The 15176-nt window shown below is 37.5% G+C and overlaps 1 protein-coding gene across 6 annotated transcripts in view; it reads left to right on the top strand.

Annotated features, from left to right (window-relative positions):
- Positions 1 to 14272, top strand: part of ATG5 (autophagy related 5) — a 122957-nt gene extending 108685 nt beyond the window's left edge. For 4 of the 6 annotated variants that reach the window (XM_073336909.2, XM_073336908.2, XM_073336910.2 and 1 more), the window contains one exon: positions 11938 to 12046. In XM_073336909.2, the coding sequence (XP_073193010.1) occupies positions 11938 to 11961 (24 nt within the window). In that variant the 3' untranslated portion in view covers positions 11962 to 12046. Of the gene's footprint in view, positions 1 to 11937 lie in introns of all 6 variants that reach the window. The other 2 variants (XM_073336911.1, XM_073336913.2) reach the window with 2 other exon arrangements.
- The last annotated feature ends 904 nt before the right edge of the window (positions 14273 to 15176 follow it).

Below are 15176 nucleotides of genomic sequence, written 5' to 3'. Positions count from 1 at the left end.
TTAGAGGATTGGGCCAAAAGAAATCTGATGAGGTTCAACAAGGACAAGTGCAGAGTCCTGCACTTAGGACAGAAGAATCCAATGCACCAATATAGACTAGGGACCGAATGGCTCGCAGCAGTTCTGCAGAGAAGAACCGAGGGGTGACAGTGGACGAGAAGCTGGATATGAGTCAACAGTGTGCCCTTGTTGCCAAGAAGGCCAATGGCATTTTGGGGTTTATAAGTAGGGGCATTGCCAGCAGATCGAGGGAAGTGATCGTTCCCCTCTATTCGACGTTGGTGAGGCCTCATCTGGACTACTGTGTCCGGTTTTGGGCTCCACACTACAAGAAGGATGTGGATAAATTGGAGAGAGTCCAGCGAAGGGCAACAAAAATGATTAGGGGACTGGAACACATGAGTTATGAGGAGAGGCTGAGGGAGCTGGGATTGTTTAGTCTACGGAAGAGAGGAATGAGGGGGGATTTGATAGCTGCTTTTAACTACCTGAAAGGTGGATCCAAAGAGGATGGATCTAGACTATTCTCAGTGATAGCAGATGACAGGACAGGGAGTAATGGTCTCAAGTTGCAGTGGGGGAGATTTAGGTTGGCTATTAGGAAAAACTTTTTCACTAGGAGGGTGGTGAAACACTGGAATGCGTTACCTAGGGAGGTGGTGGAATCCCCTTCCTTAGAAGTTTTTAAGGTCAGGCTTGACAAAGCCCTGGCTGGGATGATTTAGTTGGGGATTGGTCCTGCTCTGGGCTGGGGGTTGGACTAGATGACCTCCGGAGGTCCCTTCGAACTCTGATATTCTATGATTCTAATTTTTTTACTTTGAATGAGGTGTCACTACCATGAAAAGTTTGAAAACCCTGTATTGGGCCTCACAGACTGACAATTGGGGAGAGGTGATTGTGAGGGATTCCCCAATGAACCTGTTGATGTTTTTGGGAGAAGGCAATAATCCTATAAGGCTTGCAGGGGGTAGGGCCTCCAGAAAAGATGTCAAAGCTTAGAGCATGACATCGGAATTGTGGCCTCAACACAGTTTTGGTGAGGGAATCTGACTGGCGCTTTAATGTGTCTATAGAGTGCAATGCACCCCTTGATGTTGACCCTCATGCTCCCTTTTTGCATTTCTCCTCTTTTTCCTTTTCCCACTGCTCCCCTTCTACATCTGCATATCCTGCAGACCCCCTAAACGTCATAGGAAGTGAGCCCCTTATGCTAAGAAATCAACAAAAGAAGGGGGAGTCCTGGTAAGAGGAGCTCAGGGGAAATGGTGGGAAGAGCAGGTAACAGCCTCATCAATACCGTTTAATAGATTAATCCACTAAATATAGCTTTTATTGTCTCTCACTCTGTTCTAAAGCTAGGATGTAGCAGAATCTTCTAACTCTCATCATCACCACCACCACCATCTTAAGTGTCTCAGTTTACTAATAGTTTATCTATTTAACTTCATTTTTGTGGAAATATTCTCCTTCTTCCCTTAACAGGCCTCTTCCATGACTGGCTTGCATTCTGAAGTCTATTTCTGTGAAAAAAGGCGAGACACTTCTCTTTACATCAAAGCTAAAGTCTCAAGCAGTCATTTGATATTATTAAGCTTCCCAGAGCTAATGAGTCCTAACATTACTAATTAAAAATATTAACTTTTCAGATTTGCTTTGTAATCCTGTTGCCTTTTGCATACATAAATGCCTGTTACAAGAGTTCAGCGAACTAAGTTTTATCACTTATTGGTATTTTTCTTCCTGTTTTTTGCTACAAAGTGGCAAAAACATTGCTGTTTGAATGCTTTAAGTGAACAGCTTTATTTTTAGGGTATCAGTCATGAACCATTTATCTGATTTCAGTTCAAGTCTGGTATCTACTTTGAAGCTGATTTTTTGGGAGATTTAAAAGGAGTGTAAGGACCAAAGTGAGGCTTATAATGAAAACTCATTTGGATCTTAACTATGGAGCAGCTACCACTGATCTGTAATGCAGCTACCTTATACCTCTGCACCAACCCTTCCTTAAATTCTCTGGAATAACTGGAACATTTTAGCTATTGCAGAGTACAATAAACATTTTCAGGCAGTAGCAGTGCAAAAATACTTGCAGTCCATATACAGAAATTGATACTTGATGTGTGTGTGCAAACTATATTATGTATTTATTAAGGCATTTATTTCCCAATAAGTTCAGGCCCGGAAGAAGTTAATGTAAGTATTTTAGAAAGGGTTTGTATTTCTCTGATAAACAGCACTCCCCTTCTGTTTGTGATCACAGGATGAAAGCTCTCTAAGCTTGTATATGTACATTTTTACTGCTACATCATGTAGTGTGCTCTTAAGATTGAGATCTCATTCCCCAGGAAGCATTTCTGTCTAAGATTAATTGCCCTTTTAAAATCCGTGTTTGATGTATTCCTTTGGCTATATCCTGACTTAGTTTAACCCTCTTTGACCTGACCTCACTGACTATTACCGCCATGGCTGAGGCAGAAATCTTTCAGCATGATGTATGCAGTACAGACTTCAGCCTGTGGTTTTCTCATCTATGGATTCAATTAGCTGGATTTTTACAAAGGTTAAAGAATTTGTCAGACACGGAACAAAACTCACCAGACTCTCTCAGGTTAATTGAATAGCTCATCTCCATTTGCTGTTCTATTTTGCTTGTCAACTTAAGAACTTGTTAAAGAATGTAGAACAGTATTATGTGTAATATAATGTAGCAAAAATGGCAAATCAGCTTATTTTTTCCTTCAGTTAAATATGAAAAGGTACAAACATGACATGGTAATCATTAGGCTTTTGCTCTGTATAAATTTCCCATCACCTTGCAGGCAAATGTTTTTAACCTATTACTATAATTACTTCTGAATGTCCTACTCTGAGGAGTTTATTAACCCTTGATGATAAACTAGCCAGTTATTCTGCTTTGATGAAAATAAGTAAGCCTGTTACCATTTGCTATATTTTCACTTAGCTGGCAATTCAAGTAATCCATCCAGTTTTCCATCTTACAAATGGGCATCGTTACTTGATTAGCTGAAAAGTACATCAAAAAATACACACATTAGAATTAAAGCATGATTGCAAGATTTTAAACGTGGTGGTTTAACAAATATTAAGCAAAAAAATAATTGGGATTAAAAATGAAGTCCACATTCTTGAAGTGAGCGTGAAATATTTGTGTGTGTGTGGGAGAGAGAGAGAATGTGTGTGTAGGGGAGGCATGTGTGTTTTTGTATACATATTCATAAAGAATATGTGATGGTGTGGGAGGTTTTATTGCTTTGAGTTTGTTTGGGATAACCCATATTGTTGAAAATGATGAAGCTATATATGTCCTTGCAAACTAGTGCAAATAAAACCTTACCATGTCATCTCAGCATTTGTTCTATCTATACCAGCATTTATACAAAAATTGTTTTTAAAAAATATTTTAGTTAAAGAAATGAATCTGTGGTATTCACTAGCTGTGTATTCAGGCTGACCTAGATCCATGAGGTCAGCTATACAGGATTCGGAGGGGAAGGGAAATTATTTATAAATTTATGAAACCTCTAAAGAGACCTCTAAAAAATGTAAACATTTTTTGGCAAGAATGATGTTGTAGTTAAAGATGTGTTAAGGTATGTTCTATTCAATCTAGAAACAAGTGCTTTTTTCCCACTGTAATGATTTGGGGGAGATTCCTGAGTATCTAGGGTATAAAGCTTCCATTTCTGGTCCTGATGTTTTACAAACTGCTGGACTTCTAATTCTGTCAGTGATCCAGGACTAATAGCTAAGGCAGCATATGGTTAGGGGAGAAATTCCATACTTGTGAGAGAAGGGATACAAGAAAAGATTGTTGTGAAAACTTTTTAAAATTATTTTTTATAATGGTATGTGCATGAAGTTGTGTGGCTGACTGTTGTATTGGTGGGGGTGGTGTCTTGGGCCCAATCAGGTATAAGGAGTTCTAAAACACTTATTTAACTTCGTAAACTTTAAACAGTTCAGTTTGGTTTGGGTTTTGCATTATTATAGGTGGTTAACTCCCATGGTAGCAAGCACTACTAAAAACATTTTATTAAACACATAAGGAATAAAGAAAAAGTTAAAGCACCCTTACAAGCCTTCCTACTTCCCTTAGAGCCTGAGGAGGTAAATGAGTAGTCCTCCCCAAGAGGAGGAGCTGTCAGCTGGTGTGTTGGAATCTCCATTAGACTGTGCTTTGGTCAGTACCGCTGATGCTGGAGGAGGCAGTTTGATCATTCCTAATAATGGGGAATCCAGTACTGAAGAGACACAATAGGTATTTCAACACCATATAGGATTTTAGTCCCAAATTTTTTATTGCTAAGGATAGGTGAGTAGATGGCGTTGATACCAGAGTAGATGGTACCAGGGATATCAGTACTGGGGACCTCAGTGCCCAGAGGTTGGTACCAGTTGATTTAAGGGGTGCTGAGGGAACTGGTCCTGAGGGACTAATCAGTGTTAAGGGGACCCTTTTTGTGCCTTTTGCTACTCTCTTCCTCTGAGACTTAGGGGGATTTATTTCAAACAGAAAGTGAGTCAAAAGCTGAGGTGGGGTTTTTTTTGGACTTGGGAAAAGAAGCTCAGGGGGATTCTACTCCCTGATATCCTCCCCTTTGGTCACCTTCACCTTACACCTATCCATATCCTTGGTCTTTTTGAGCTCTGTGGGGGATGTACCATACCAGAAGACCAATGTTTGCTTCCCAGTCCAGGGCTAGGTCCCCTTCTCCACCTCACAAGGGAGCTTTATTAGTCTTCATCACCATCAAGGCAACAGATTTGATTTCTTGATTGGGAATGGCATGCAAATTAGTTTGAATCTTCTAGTTATATCCCCTCAATTTGGGAATTATTTTTAATTTCAGTGGGTTCTGGAGTACGATCACTGTGAACCACTGGGTCCTGTAAATCAGGAGGTAGGCTATTCCATTTAGTTTGAGACCCCCTCCCACCAGCCTTCCCCATCCCTTTTCTGGATCCTTGTCTCCCGAGAGCATCCTTCATCAGTAGGTTCAATCACTTCTAAATCTCAAAGCTGTGGATAAAGTTCCTCAAGAACACAGGAAAAGGATTTGATTCTCATTACTTTGATTCACAAAAAGACTGCTGGTGCCCTACAGTGGATTAGAGATGAATGAACACCCTTCAAGTTCAGGATGGTGACTATGGCCTCAATAATTCCAACCATAGATCCAAACTTAAGGTGTACAGCTCTCAAACTCCAGGATGCTTTCATACAGCAGTTTACCCTACCCAGAGGAGGTATTTGAGGTTTCAGGTGGGCAGTTCCCACTATCAGTACAGGGTGCTACCATTTGGCTTATCGACAGCACAATGGGAAATTAGGAAATGCCTAGTGGTAGTGGCAGCTTACCTCGGGAAACAAGGAGGCCACTTGTTCCCATATTTGGATCAGTGTCTCATTCCTGGAACATTTGACTCTGGTCAAAGGACTCTGCATCATTTTGCCTGCCTAGTCCTGAAAGTAAACAGAGAAAAGTCCAGTAGTGACTCCATCAAAAGGACAGAGTTTATAAGAGCTGTGCTGGACTCCACATCAGCAGTGGCTTTATCTACCACAGGAAAGATTTCAAGCCATACTAGACCTATTCATCCACCTAGAAACTCACCCCAGAACATCAGTGAAAACTTGTTTCCAGCTGCTAGGCCGTATGGCCTTCTGCATATACACAACGCAGCATGCCAGACCTTACCTTACTTGCATGAAAGTATGGCTGAAGGCTATATATTAGCCAAGCAGATATTACCTAGATATATTAGTACACATTCCACCAGAAGGCTTGTCATTACATTTGTAGAAGGTCTGCGAAGGGATGCCCTTTCCCCCTTCATTACCATCAAAGACTGTGGTAACGGATGCCTCCACACTAGGATGGATAGCCCATGTAAACAACTCTAAAACACAAGGTATGTGGGAGCAGGACTTCATATAAATGTCTTGGAGCTAAGAGCCATAAAATGACTGACAAGTCATATTGTGAAAGACAACCCTACAGCCAGGTTTATATCAATAAGCCAGGGATAGCAATGTCCACTCTGCCAGAATGCTGCAAGTCTGTGGAACTTTTGTATCCACCAGAAGATTACCCTGAGAGCAGTACCACATGCAAAGAATATGCTAGTAGATCACCTCAGCAGATAGTTTGTAAGCGACCATGAGTGGCCGATAAATGACGACAAAATATAAGATGTGTTTCTGAAGTGGTGTCATCCATCCAAACACCTCTTTGCTGCCAGAGAAAACAAGAAGTGTTGAAAATTCTGCTCCAGAGTGGGACAGAGTCAGGTATCCCTATCCAATGCCATTATGATAACATGGTCCCCAGGCCTGATGTACTTTCATCTTCCAGGTCCATTAATCTCAATCATTTTCAGAAAGTTCAGGCAGGTCTCAGCCAGAATTATCATGGTAGCTCCAGTGTGGCTGGGACAATTTAGGTCCAAGTAGTGAAGAATCTCTCCATCCAACCTCCAGTATAGTTGCTTCTCCTACCAGATGTCATATCAAATCCTCCATCTGAATCCACATTTCCTGCATCTCATTTTATGGGTGCTTGCTGGCTGACTTCTGTGGAGGAAATCTGTTCATCTGACGTACAAAACATCCTAATTCACAGTAGAAAAGGCTCTGAGAGGAATACTTATGCTGTTAAATGGAAGAGATTTACGGTTTGGGTGCAACAGCACCAATTATCTCCATCCCTGGCACAGATATCAGACATACTTAATACTTCAAAGAACTCTGGACGGTCAGTGAGCTTCCTGAGGGCTCACATAGCAGTCATCTCTGTTTTGCGCTCTCCAGTTCAGGGGTATTCCATATTTACACACCTACAGTAGCCGGCTTCCTAAAGGGCCTTATGAAGATACACCTCCCAATCAGAGATCTGTCCCCTTTCTTGGGATCTAAGTATTGTTCTCTCAGGGTTAATGGATTCACCTTTCTATCCATTTCAGTCTTCGGTCTGATTAACTGTTCATCCTGCGCACTAAATAGGACAGCGGTCCAGTAGGATAAATAGTATGTGATTACTTCATTCTACTGTATATACGTACACATAAGGTGGCTGAATTAAAGTTACATGAGAAGCTTTAATCCTGGCATTTCCTATTGTACAGTGCTTGACTGTGTAAACTTAATAGTCTCTGATGTAATTTATTTGTATGCTATACCATCTGTAAGACGTGGTCAGGAAGGAGGAGAGATAGTGCCAGGCCTACCTTGTAAGATAGGAATATGAAGCTTTCTTCAGTAGTGAGGACTGTGAAGGATCCAAACATATGAATAGTAGTCAGTAGAAAAGCAGAGACTAGAACTCATGGTCGTCTTCTGGCTCCTAGCCCAACTCACTTTCCCATAGGCCAAAAGGGTATTTTGCAGCTGCTGTTTTGCCTGTTTTCCAAAGCCTTTAGAATATGTCTACACTGCAAGTGAAATTGTAACAATAGTAGTACAGATGTGACAGCATGGACTTCAGCATAGGTTAGCAACCAGATTGTGTACCCAGGGTTTCTACTAGGTTTGTATTTTGGCTGCCAGCCAATGCTGAAGCCCATGTCACCGCGGCTACACTACTGTTGTTACCCTTTCTATCTAAACTAAAGCTGTCCAGGTTTGTCTATCCATGCTACAGTCACAACTTCATGTGTCGTATAGACATACCCTTAGAGAGAAGGATGTGGCTTGGTAGTATGCTTGCTGCAAATATAATGTTCTGAACAGCAAGTCTCTAACAAAGAGATGGTTAGAGGTTTGTGTCTCAGCCAGATCTAGATTTGTTGATTTTCATAGGGACAGTAAAAGACTTTCCTGATCCAAGGACAAACCACCCTGCTAATTTTAAGTCCCTATTCAAAACTATGGAGGTACTAAAGATCTTCAAATAAATTATTAGAAAAATGTTGTAACATTTACAAAACTACGTATTTTCCTTAACCACAGTCTCAAAAAGCGTTGGGGAAAAAAATTCAGCCTGAGGCAGAGACCAAGCATGGAAAATTTCTGTCTGAATGATTAGTTTGATAAAGTTATAAGCCATTGAAAATAAAGGCTTATAATGTAAACTGCTATAGTTAAGGACCCCCTAACAATGTTGCCTGTAATAATATTAAACAATTTACTTATCTAAGTGTTTAAAATTACTAGAGTTTTCCCTTAAAAGAGAATTTTTGGTGTAGCTATGATTTAAGTGCTCTCTCTATTCATCTCTGGTTTTTTGGACTGTGATGTCTGACAATAAGAAATTGAAAATAGTTCATTCATTAAGGGTGATCTAGCTTATAAATAGCAGCTGTAGTGTCATTAGCCAATGGTGGTTTACAATAGGTGGGTTCAGATAAGCCATGTCAGTCCTAATTTAACTGTCTGATTGCACATATTGACTTCTGAAGTATTGACTGACTGGTGTGTCCAATTAATGCCCATTACTTGCGTGTTGCTGCTTTACTGATGTTTGAGGGAGGAAGAGAGGGAGAATTGCGTTGACAGCTCTGCCTGAAATAAGTCTTTGCCTGCTGTCCCAATAACACTGTAAAATGTTATGATCTCAGGCAGAATATTTTCTGTGTACAAACACAGTGAATATTTTTTCATGAAACATTTATTGCTAAGTTTCTAATACCTATTTTGTAATATGCTTTCCATTTTCCTCCATAGTTCATATTCTTGCATGAAAGTTTATTTTAAAAATTTTAATTATTTTAATATTAATTTGTAATAAACTGATTAAGGAAACTGAATTAGGTCTTAGAATGAATAATTCACACAAGTTATATCAATTTATCTTGTGTTTTTTTTAAAAGTTTTCAATGGAGTGATTTGAAGATGATTATATCAATCTTAAATTTGAATTTTCTAGCTTTTCTTAGTTTGTGGAACATCCTTAAATTGTTTCTTTTTTTTAATCTTTATTTATTATAGCATTGAAGGCAGGAGAATGTGTATTATGAATTAGTTTTAGCAGATCTGAGCCAAGAGGTAGAGCTGTGTGTCTGTTTACCTGCCCTAATTTTTCTTGGCTCAATCCAGTCACATTAATCTACAATTTCATCCTCACAAGAATCAAACACATGCAAAAATAATAATGTATATATTATTGTATTGTATTATAATAATTATGACAGCTATGTAAATAGATGTTGTAGTTATTAATTATTATTTTGGAGATATCTAGTTGTGGAGGCATTTTGTCAATATATTAAATACTTGAAGATATTTGCACTGTATCATAGAGAACGTATATGAAAAATCAGTTTGCTTTGCCCATATTTTCTGGCATTTCCCTTTTACTATTGAAAACCTGTCAAAACCATTTTCCTCACTATCCTACTTCTTCTCGATGCTGCAGTGAAAACATGTTACTCTTTTTTTAAATTTGAGCATTACAAATTCTGTTATAATTTGTTTAAGTAGAGGAAAACATGGAATGGTAGCCCTTATTTATGTTTGCTTGAAAAAAGGGGAAAGAGAACTTAATCTTATAAACAATGATTGACCTTAAGTATAAAGTATATTTAAAATAACACTAGTATTAAAGGTCCCCTTTGAATATTCAACTGAACATTCTTGTAATAAAAACACTGTAGCAGTGAGTCCTGCAATATTTAAATTGTATGATTTATTTTGATGACAGTGAAATATGACCAAATATCTTGGAACAATATAGGTTACTAGTCTGTGGAATGAAATTTCATGCTCCCATTATTCATTTTTCACTCAAACCAAATGCATTTGCTCCTCAAACTACGTGGGTCGGTCACAGTGTACCAGTGCATCAAAGTCCAGAAGTAATAGCCTCTCCAGATAAAACTCCTTGGATATATAACATCTAATATAGAATAAGGTGGAGTTGTTTCCTAAAAATAAAAAATTTTGCTATAAAATAATTTCTTCAGCAAGGTAGCTAGCCAAAAGGGTATTATAATGAAGCTTCATTTTGAAAGCTGTAAAAAATACTGCAATATTTGGTAAGAAGTGTCTATTTTAACCATATTAAAAGCATCCCGCCTTCCCATTGTAAACACATGGTTAGTGCAAGCTATAATTTCTTTTGTACCATTGGCCCTGTATATTGATGACAGCTTGACAGATAACGTTTCAAACCCAGCAAAATCGTCTGTTAGTCTGAATTATCGTATCTTATTTTAAAATGGCAGCACACCCATTTTATGCCCTGTCCACAATAAGGCCCCAAACCTGCAAACATTTATGCAAATAAGTAGTTCCATTTAATTGAGTGGGACTACTTGCAGACATATACATTGTAGAACCAAGGCCTAAGGTTAAACCAAACTAATAAGTGATGTGTTTAATCAGGATTTTGCGGGATGGTTTCTTTGTATGTGGACAAGGGTTTTATTTTTTTAAACACTGAACTATTTTAACCAAAATGGGATATATAATACCCTGTAGGTAATCTATAATGCAGTATTTTGGGCAAGAATCTCTGTCTAGTAGCTTGTGAAACCAATTTCATACTAGCAACAATCATGTTCAAGCATAGCTGTTGCTAGCATGATTTGAACTGTAGTGAGGACAGAGATATCCACGCAAACCAGCTGTCAGAACATGTTATGAGAGGGTTGTCAAGGCTTTATCCTGGTTACAAAACACAGTTAAGTTCCTATCTATGCTATAAGAAAAGGAGTACTTGTGGCACCTTAGAGACTAACAAATTTATTTGAGCATAAGCTTTTGTGAGCTCACGAAAGCTTATGCTCAAATAAATTTGTTAGTCTCTAAGGTGCCACAAGTACTCCTTTTCTTTTTGCGAATACAGACTAACACGGCTGCTACTCTGAAACCTATCTATGCTATGTATTGGGAACCATGTTGTAACCAGCCCTCAGTGTGACAGAGCCAGCAAGTTTGCTTTCATTTCCTAGATTCTGCTATTTTACATAAATTTTGTGTAACCAATTCTGTGGGGAAAATGGGAGGTTTGTAACTGATGGTATAGGGAAGGCAGTGACATTTGTGCACACTGAGTGCAGATTTCTCTATGGTAGATTCCTATAGTATAAGGATGTCTGAGTGTGGCATCTAAACATTACAGTTCACTGGTTTCTTTTCTTTAACCATCTTTTGAAGCAGATCTCAAATTACCTTGCTTCTCATTTCAAGACTCAAATAATCTGTCAAGCTTTTTTAAAGCTAGTTTTGGCTCAGCATGTGGCCATCAGGTCACGGTTTTAGCTGGTTCCTATCCTTTAAATTTAAGGATCAGAGCTTTTTCATCCTTCAGGACAAGAATAAGTAAAAGGAATTGAAATATTCTTGATTGTATCCCTCTTGAACTAGAAATCACTTGCTATCATAGTTATTCCAATAGATGAAACTAAGTGAGAAATTGGACTAATGCAGTTAACTTTCTGAGTAACTCTCAATAATGCTACCATAGTCTTTTAAATTTAGTAATTCTTATTAAAACAGTTGTACTCCAGCAATATTTTAGTTATTTGAAATAGATATAGTGACTTATTGTGCTTGAGTGTTCATTCTCTTTTGTTTTGAGAGCTATACTTTTCTTAACTAAAGCAAGACTTGTCATTTGAGCAGATTTTTAAGTATGATTTCTGTAGTTGGGGATGGTGGAGGTGTCTTTATAATTTTATTAAGAACAAATCATTACTGTAGGAGAAAACTGTAAGTAATGGACACTTTCATTGTTTCACTGTAACAGAATTTCTCAGAATTCATTTTAACTCAGTTTCTGTTTTAGATGATGCAAACTGCAGTTTCATCTTTCTCCATGTCAATATTTCCTGCTCTTCATTCAGATAAATGTGTAGTAGCAAGGCATTCATCCCTTTATCGCTGCAATGACTTTCAGCATACAGTAAATTAAACTTAAAGCTGTTTTGAACTGTGAATTATTGATCAGTGGTCTTTATTTTTCTTTGCATTAGATGGAGAAAAGAAGAATCAAGTGATGGTTCATGGAATTGAGCCGATGCTTGAGACACCAATACAGTGGCTAAGTGAACATATGAGCTATCCTGATAATTTTCTTCACATTAGTATTATTCCCCAACCTACAGATTGAAGAATCAACTGTATCAGATATAAGGATTATCCTCAGGCTGGATTTACCAGGGCATGTCAACCTTTTACTTATGTCAGGCTTGGTGGAGGCAACCTGACCAGAAAAACCTCACTGCTGCAAGCCAAACAGGAAAAAAGATCTCATCACTAGATAAGGACAATTGGGCTGGTCTTAGTTTGCATCACCACTGCTTTTCTCCACTGCCATCATTAAACCTCAGTTGTGACATGAAAGACTTTACAGGACCATTGAAAGTCTGCTGTTTTCTTGTAAAATATAATGAAGCTGAAACTATTAGCCTGAAGAGCAAATGGAAATATGTGCCACTTGATTTGTATTTCTGATTAACAAATAAAAAAGGGGTTTTCCTAACATGACAATATTTCAGCTTTGTTTAGAGTGGAAACATTGGTTTAATTTTCTAGAAAATTAGCTACCAAGTGAAATTATGTTATGAATAACTTCTAGTAACTTTTTGTAAAAGATCAAGTTACAGTAAACCCATCTTTCCTTAATAGGAATTTCATATGTTTACAGTATGTCAATTGGTATGAAAACTGTATTTAACTTTGATAACCAGCAGTGAGAAATTTTTAAACAAAACCTCTGAGCATATTTTGTCATTTAAGAACATACACAATTTAGCTGCAAGCATTTTTGATTTATATGCAGTTTGTCACTGAATATACCCTGGTGTATGTTTATCATTCAAACTAGTTTTCAGTGGAATAGTAATGGTGTAGGATAATTTGCTCAGGATCTGTTGTGGCATTCTTCTGATAATTTAAATTTTTTTTCTGAGAGAATTTTTTCTTTAATCAGTAAAAGTGTAAAAGAATGTTGCAGATTATCATACCATTCTATTTATTCCCATAGGTTAGAAGTTGGTTAAATCATAATATGATACACAGATGTACTGTTTTTGATCAATTTTGAATATTGGAAAATTGAGCCTTTTCTGAGCTAGGTCTCATTGTGAGTTCAGTTTCCTAATGTAGTCCCATGGCAATCAGCACGTGAAGTATCAAAATTTTATAAGCTCTTTGCAATAGATTTTGCTTAATTTACCAAATATATTTATCGGTTAATGGAACTCATGCTTCAATTTTTGTAAATTTTTATTACATTACATCATTGCAGTTGCTACAACGATCGTACCTTTTTTATTTTATATAGCATTCATCTTGTCATGAGCCGTATTACTCTGTCTGCTTATTCTTGCTGCAGACAAGGGTATGTCATAAGCATATTGTGATGTAAATGTTTTCATAAAAAGAGAGAACATTTGCAGTTACTACTGAAATTTTGACTTGCAAATTTTGACTTGTCCTTATAGCTCATACTGCTCTCTGCCCCCACTTCCTCCCAGTCCTCTTTTTAGGAGCACTTACCTGTATTTGAGTAAAAAAACCAAACTCATACACAAAGACAGGAGAGAAACAACATTGACCTGAAGTGAAGATGAGGACAGAAAAACCATAAAACCCTAAAGGAAAAAGTCAGTATGACCAAGAGTAAAATAGAAACAAACAGGATTTTTTTAACAGTGTACTTAAATGAGGAAATATAATTAAGGAAAGTCAAGGAATAGTGAAATAGCTATATTCTTAATCTGTGGATTTGTAGGGATTAAAAAACTGAAAAAATATGTTGACCTATGTTTTATTCAGAATGGATATATAGTTCATTTATGGCTGGACGATTTTGTTGAAGGATTCTAGTTTCCATTTATGTTTGGAGTTTTCTCCACAATATTTTGACTGATTTCTTCCAAATTTTCTCAAGTGAAGGTGTCTAAATATCCTGGAGAAATTCAAAGTATTGCCAAAAGGGAGAGCAAATATTTTGTAGAGCATTAGTATAAAAGGAAGGCTTGTAGGCACTGGTATAATATAATTTTTCTGTTAATGAGGCAAAATAAACTTCAAGGGAGGCTGCGCATTAAATGAGCTATGAAGACTGTTTCGTCTGTTTAAAAATAAATGGTATTAAGCCATTGCCAGTCTTTACACATGCTCTGTTTATGACACCAGCATTTTAAATATATGGGTCTCTTCTCAAGGCCCTTACTCAGTAGTAAGTCAAGCCTCTAAAACCTGGTATGGAACAGAGACAAAAATGTAATGCTTGGCTTTGATATATTGTTTCTTTTTATTTTAACTATTTCAACCTTACAGTTTATTAAAAAATAAAATAAAGTTTGAGTCTCTTTATTTTTCAGTAAAAATAATAAGTATAATGGCACTAAAAAGGTTTGTGTTATGTGGTGACAAAGGGAGAAATACATTTACAAGTATAGCAAATGTGGTTTAATTGTCTTATTTACATATAGAACTGGTGAAGTTACATATCTAAACAAAAGACACATCTAAACAAAACACAAGAATGAAATGAGGTGCTTGTTTTATCTGAGTTTAATCACAGGAGTGTTTCTAAGTTTCAGAATAGTTTTATTTTTACTCTATTTGTGTATGAATATTGTCAAATCTGATATGAACAGAAAATGTATTGAGGTCTAATTTGTGTTACTCTAAAGTTTGAAATGATATAACTTGAGAAAACAAACTCACTCTAAACTAGTCAAAATCAAAAGTAGTATTTCTGTTCTACATGATGAATGTAGTCTATTTACAAAATGAATTCTTAGACCTCGTGAAAAGTGTCATTTCCATTGACACCCCTGGAAACTTGAGCACTGGTCTACACTAATGCTGTAAGTCAATCTAAGTTACGCTAGTTCAGTTACGTAACTGAAGTCGACTTACAGCAATGTCTACACTGCACAATATCGACAGGACATGCTTTCCTCTAGACATAGCTTCCAACTCTTGGGGAGGTGGAGTACGGACATTGCAATCTCCCATTGACGTAGCGTGTCTTCACCAGACCCGCTAAATCATCACTGCTGCATTGATTGCAGTGGTGCCGATTTAGTCAGTAATGTATCCATAGAACAGGGAAAACATATGAAACAGTACTGGGCACTGCTTCATACATGCATTGTACTTCAATCCTGTTCTATGATTGCCTTCTGTGACGAGATAACTGGCTAGATCATCGGGCTCAACGGGTAGTGATCAACGACTCAGTGTCTAGTTGGCA

Source organism: Lepidochelys kempii, chromosome 3 (genome assembly GCF_965140285.1).
Source record: "Lepidochelys kempii isolate rLepKem1 chromosome 3, rLepKem1.hap1, whole genome shotgun sequence".
Taxonomy (NCBI): Eukaryota; Metazoa; Chordata; order Testudines; family Cheloniidae; genus Lepidochelys; species Lepidochelys kempii.
This window is presented reverse-complemented; position numbering and strand designations above follow the sequence as displayed.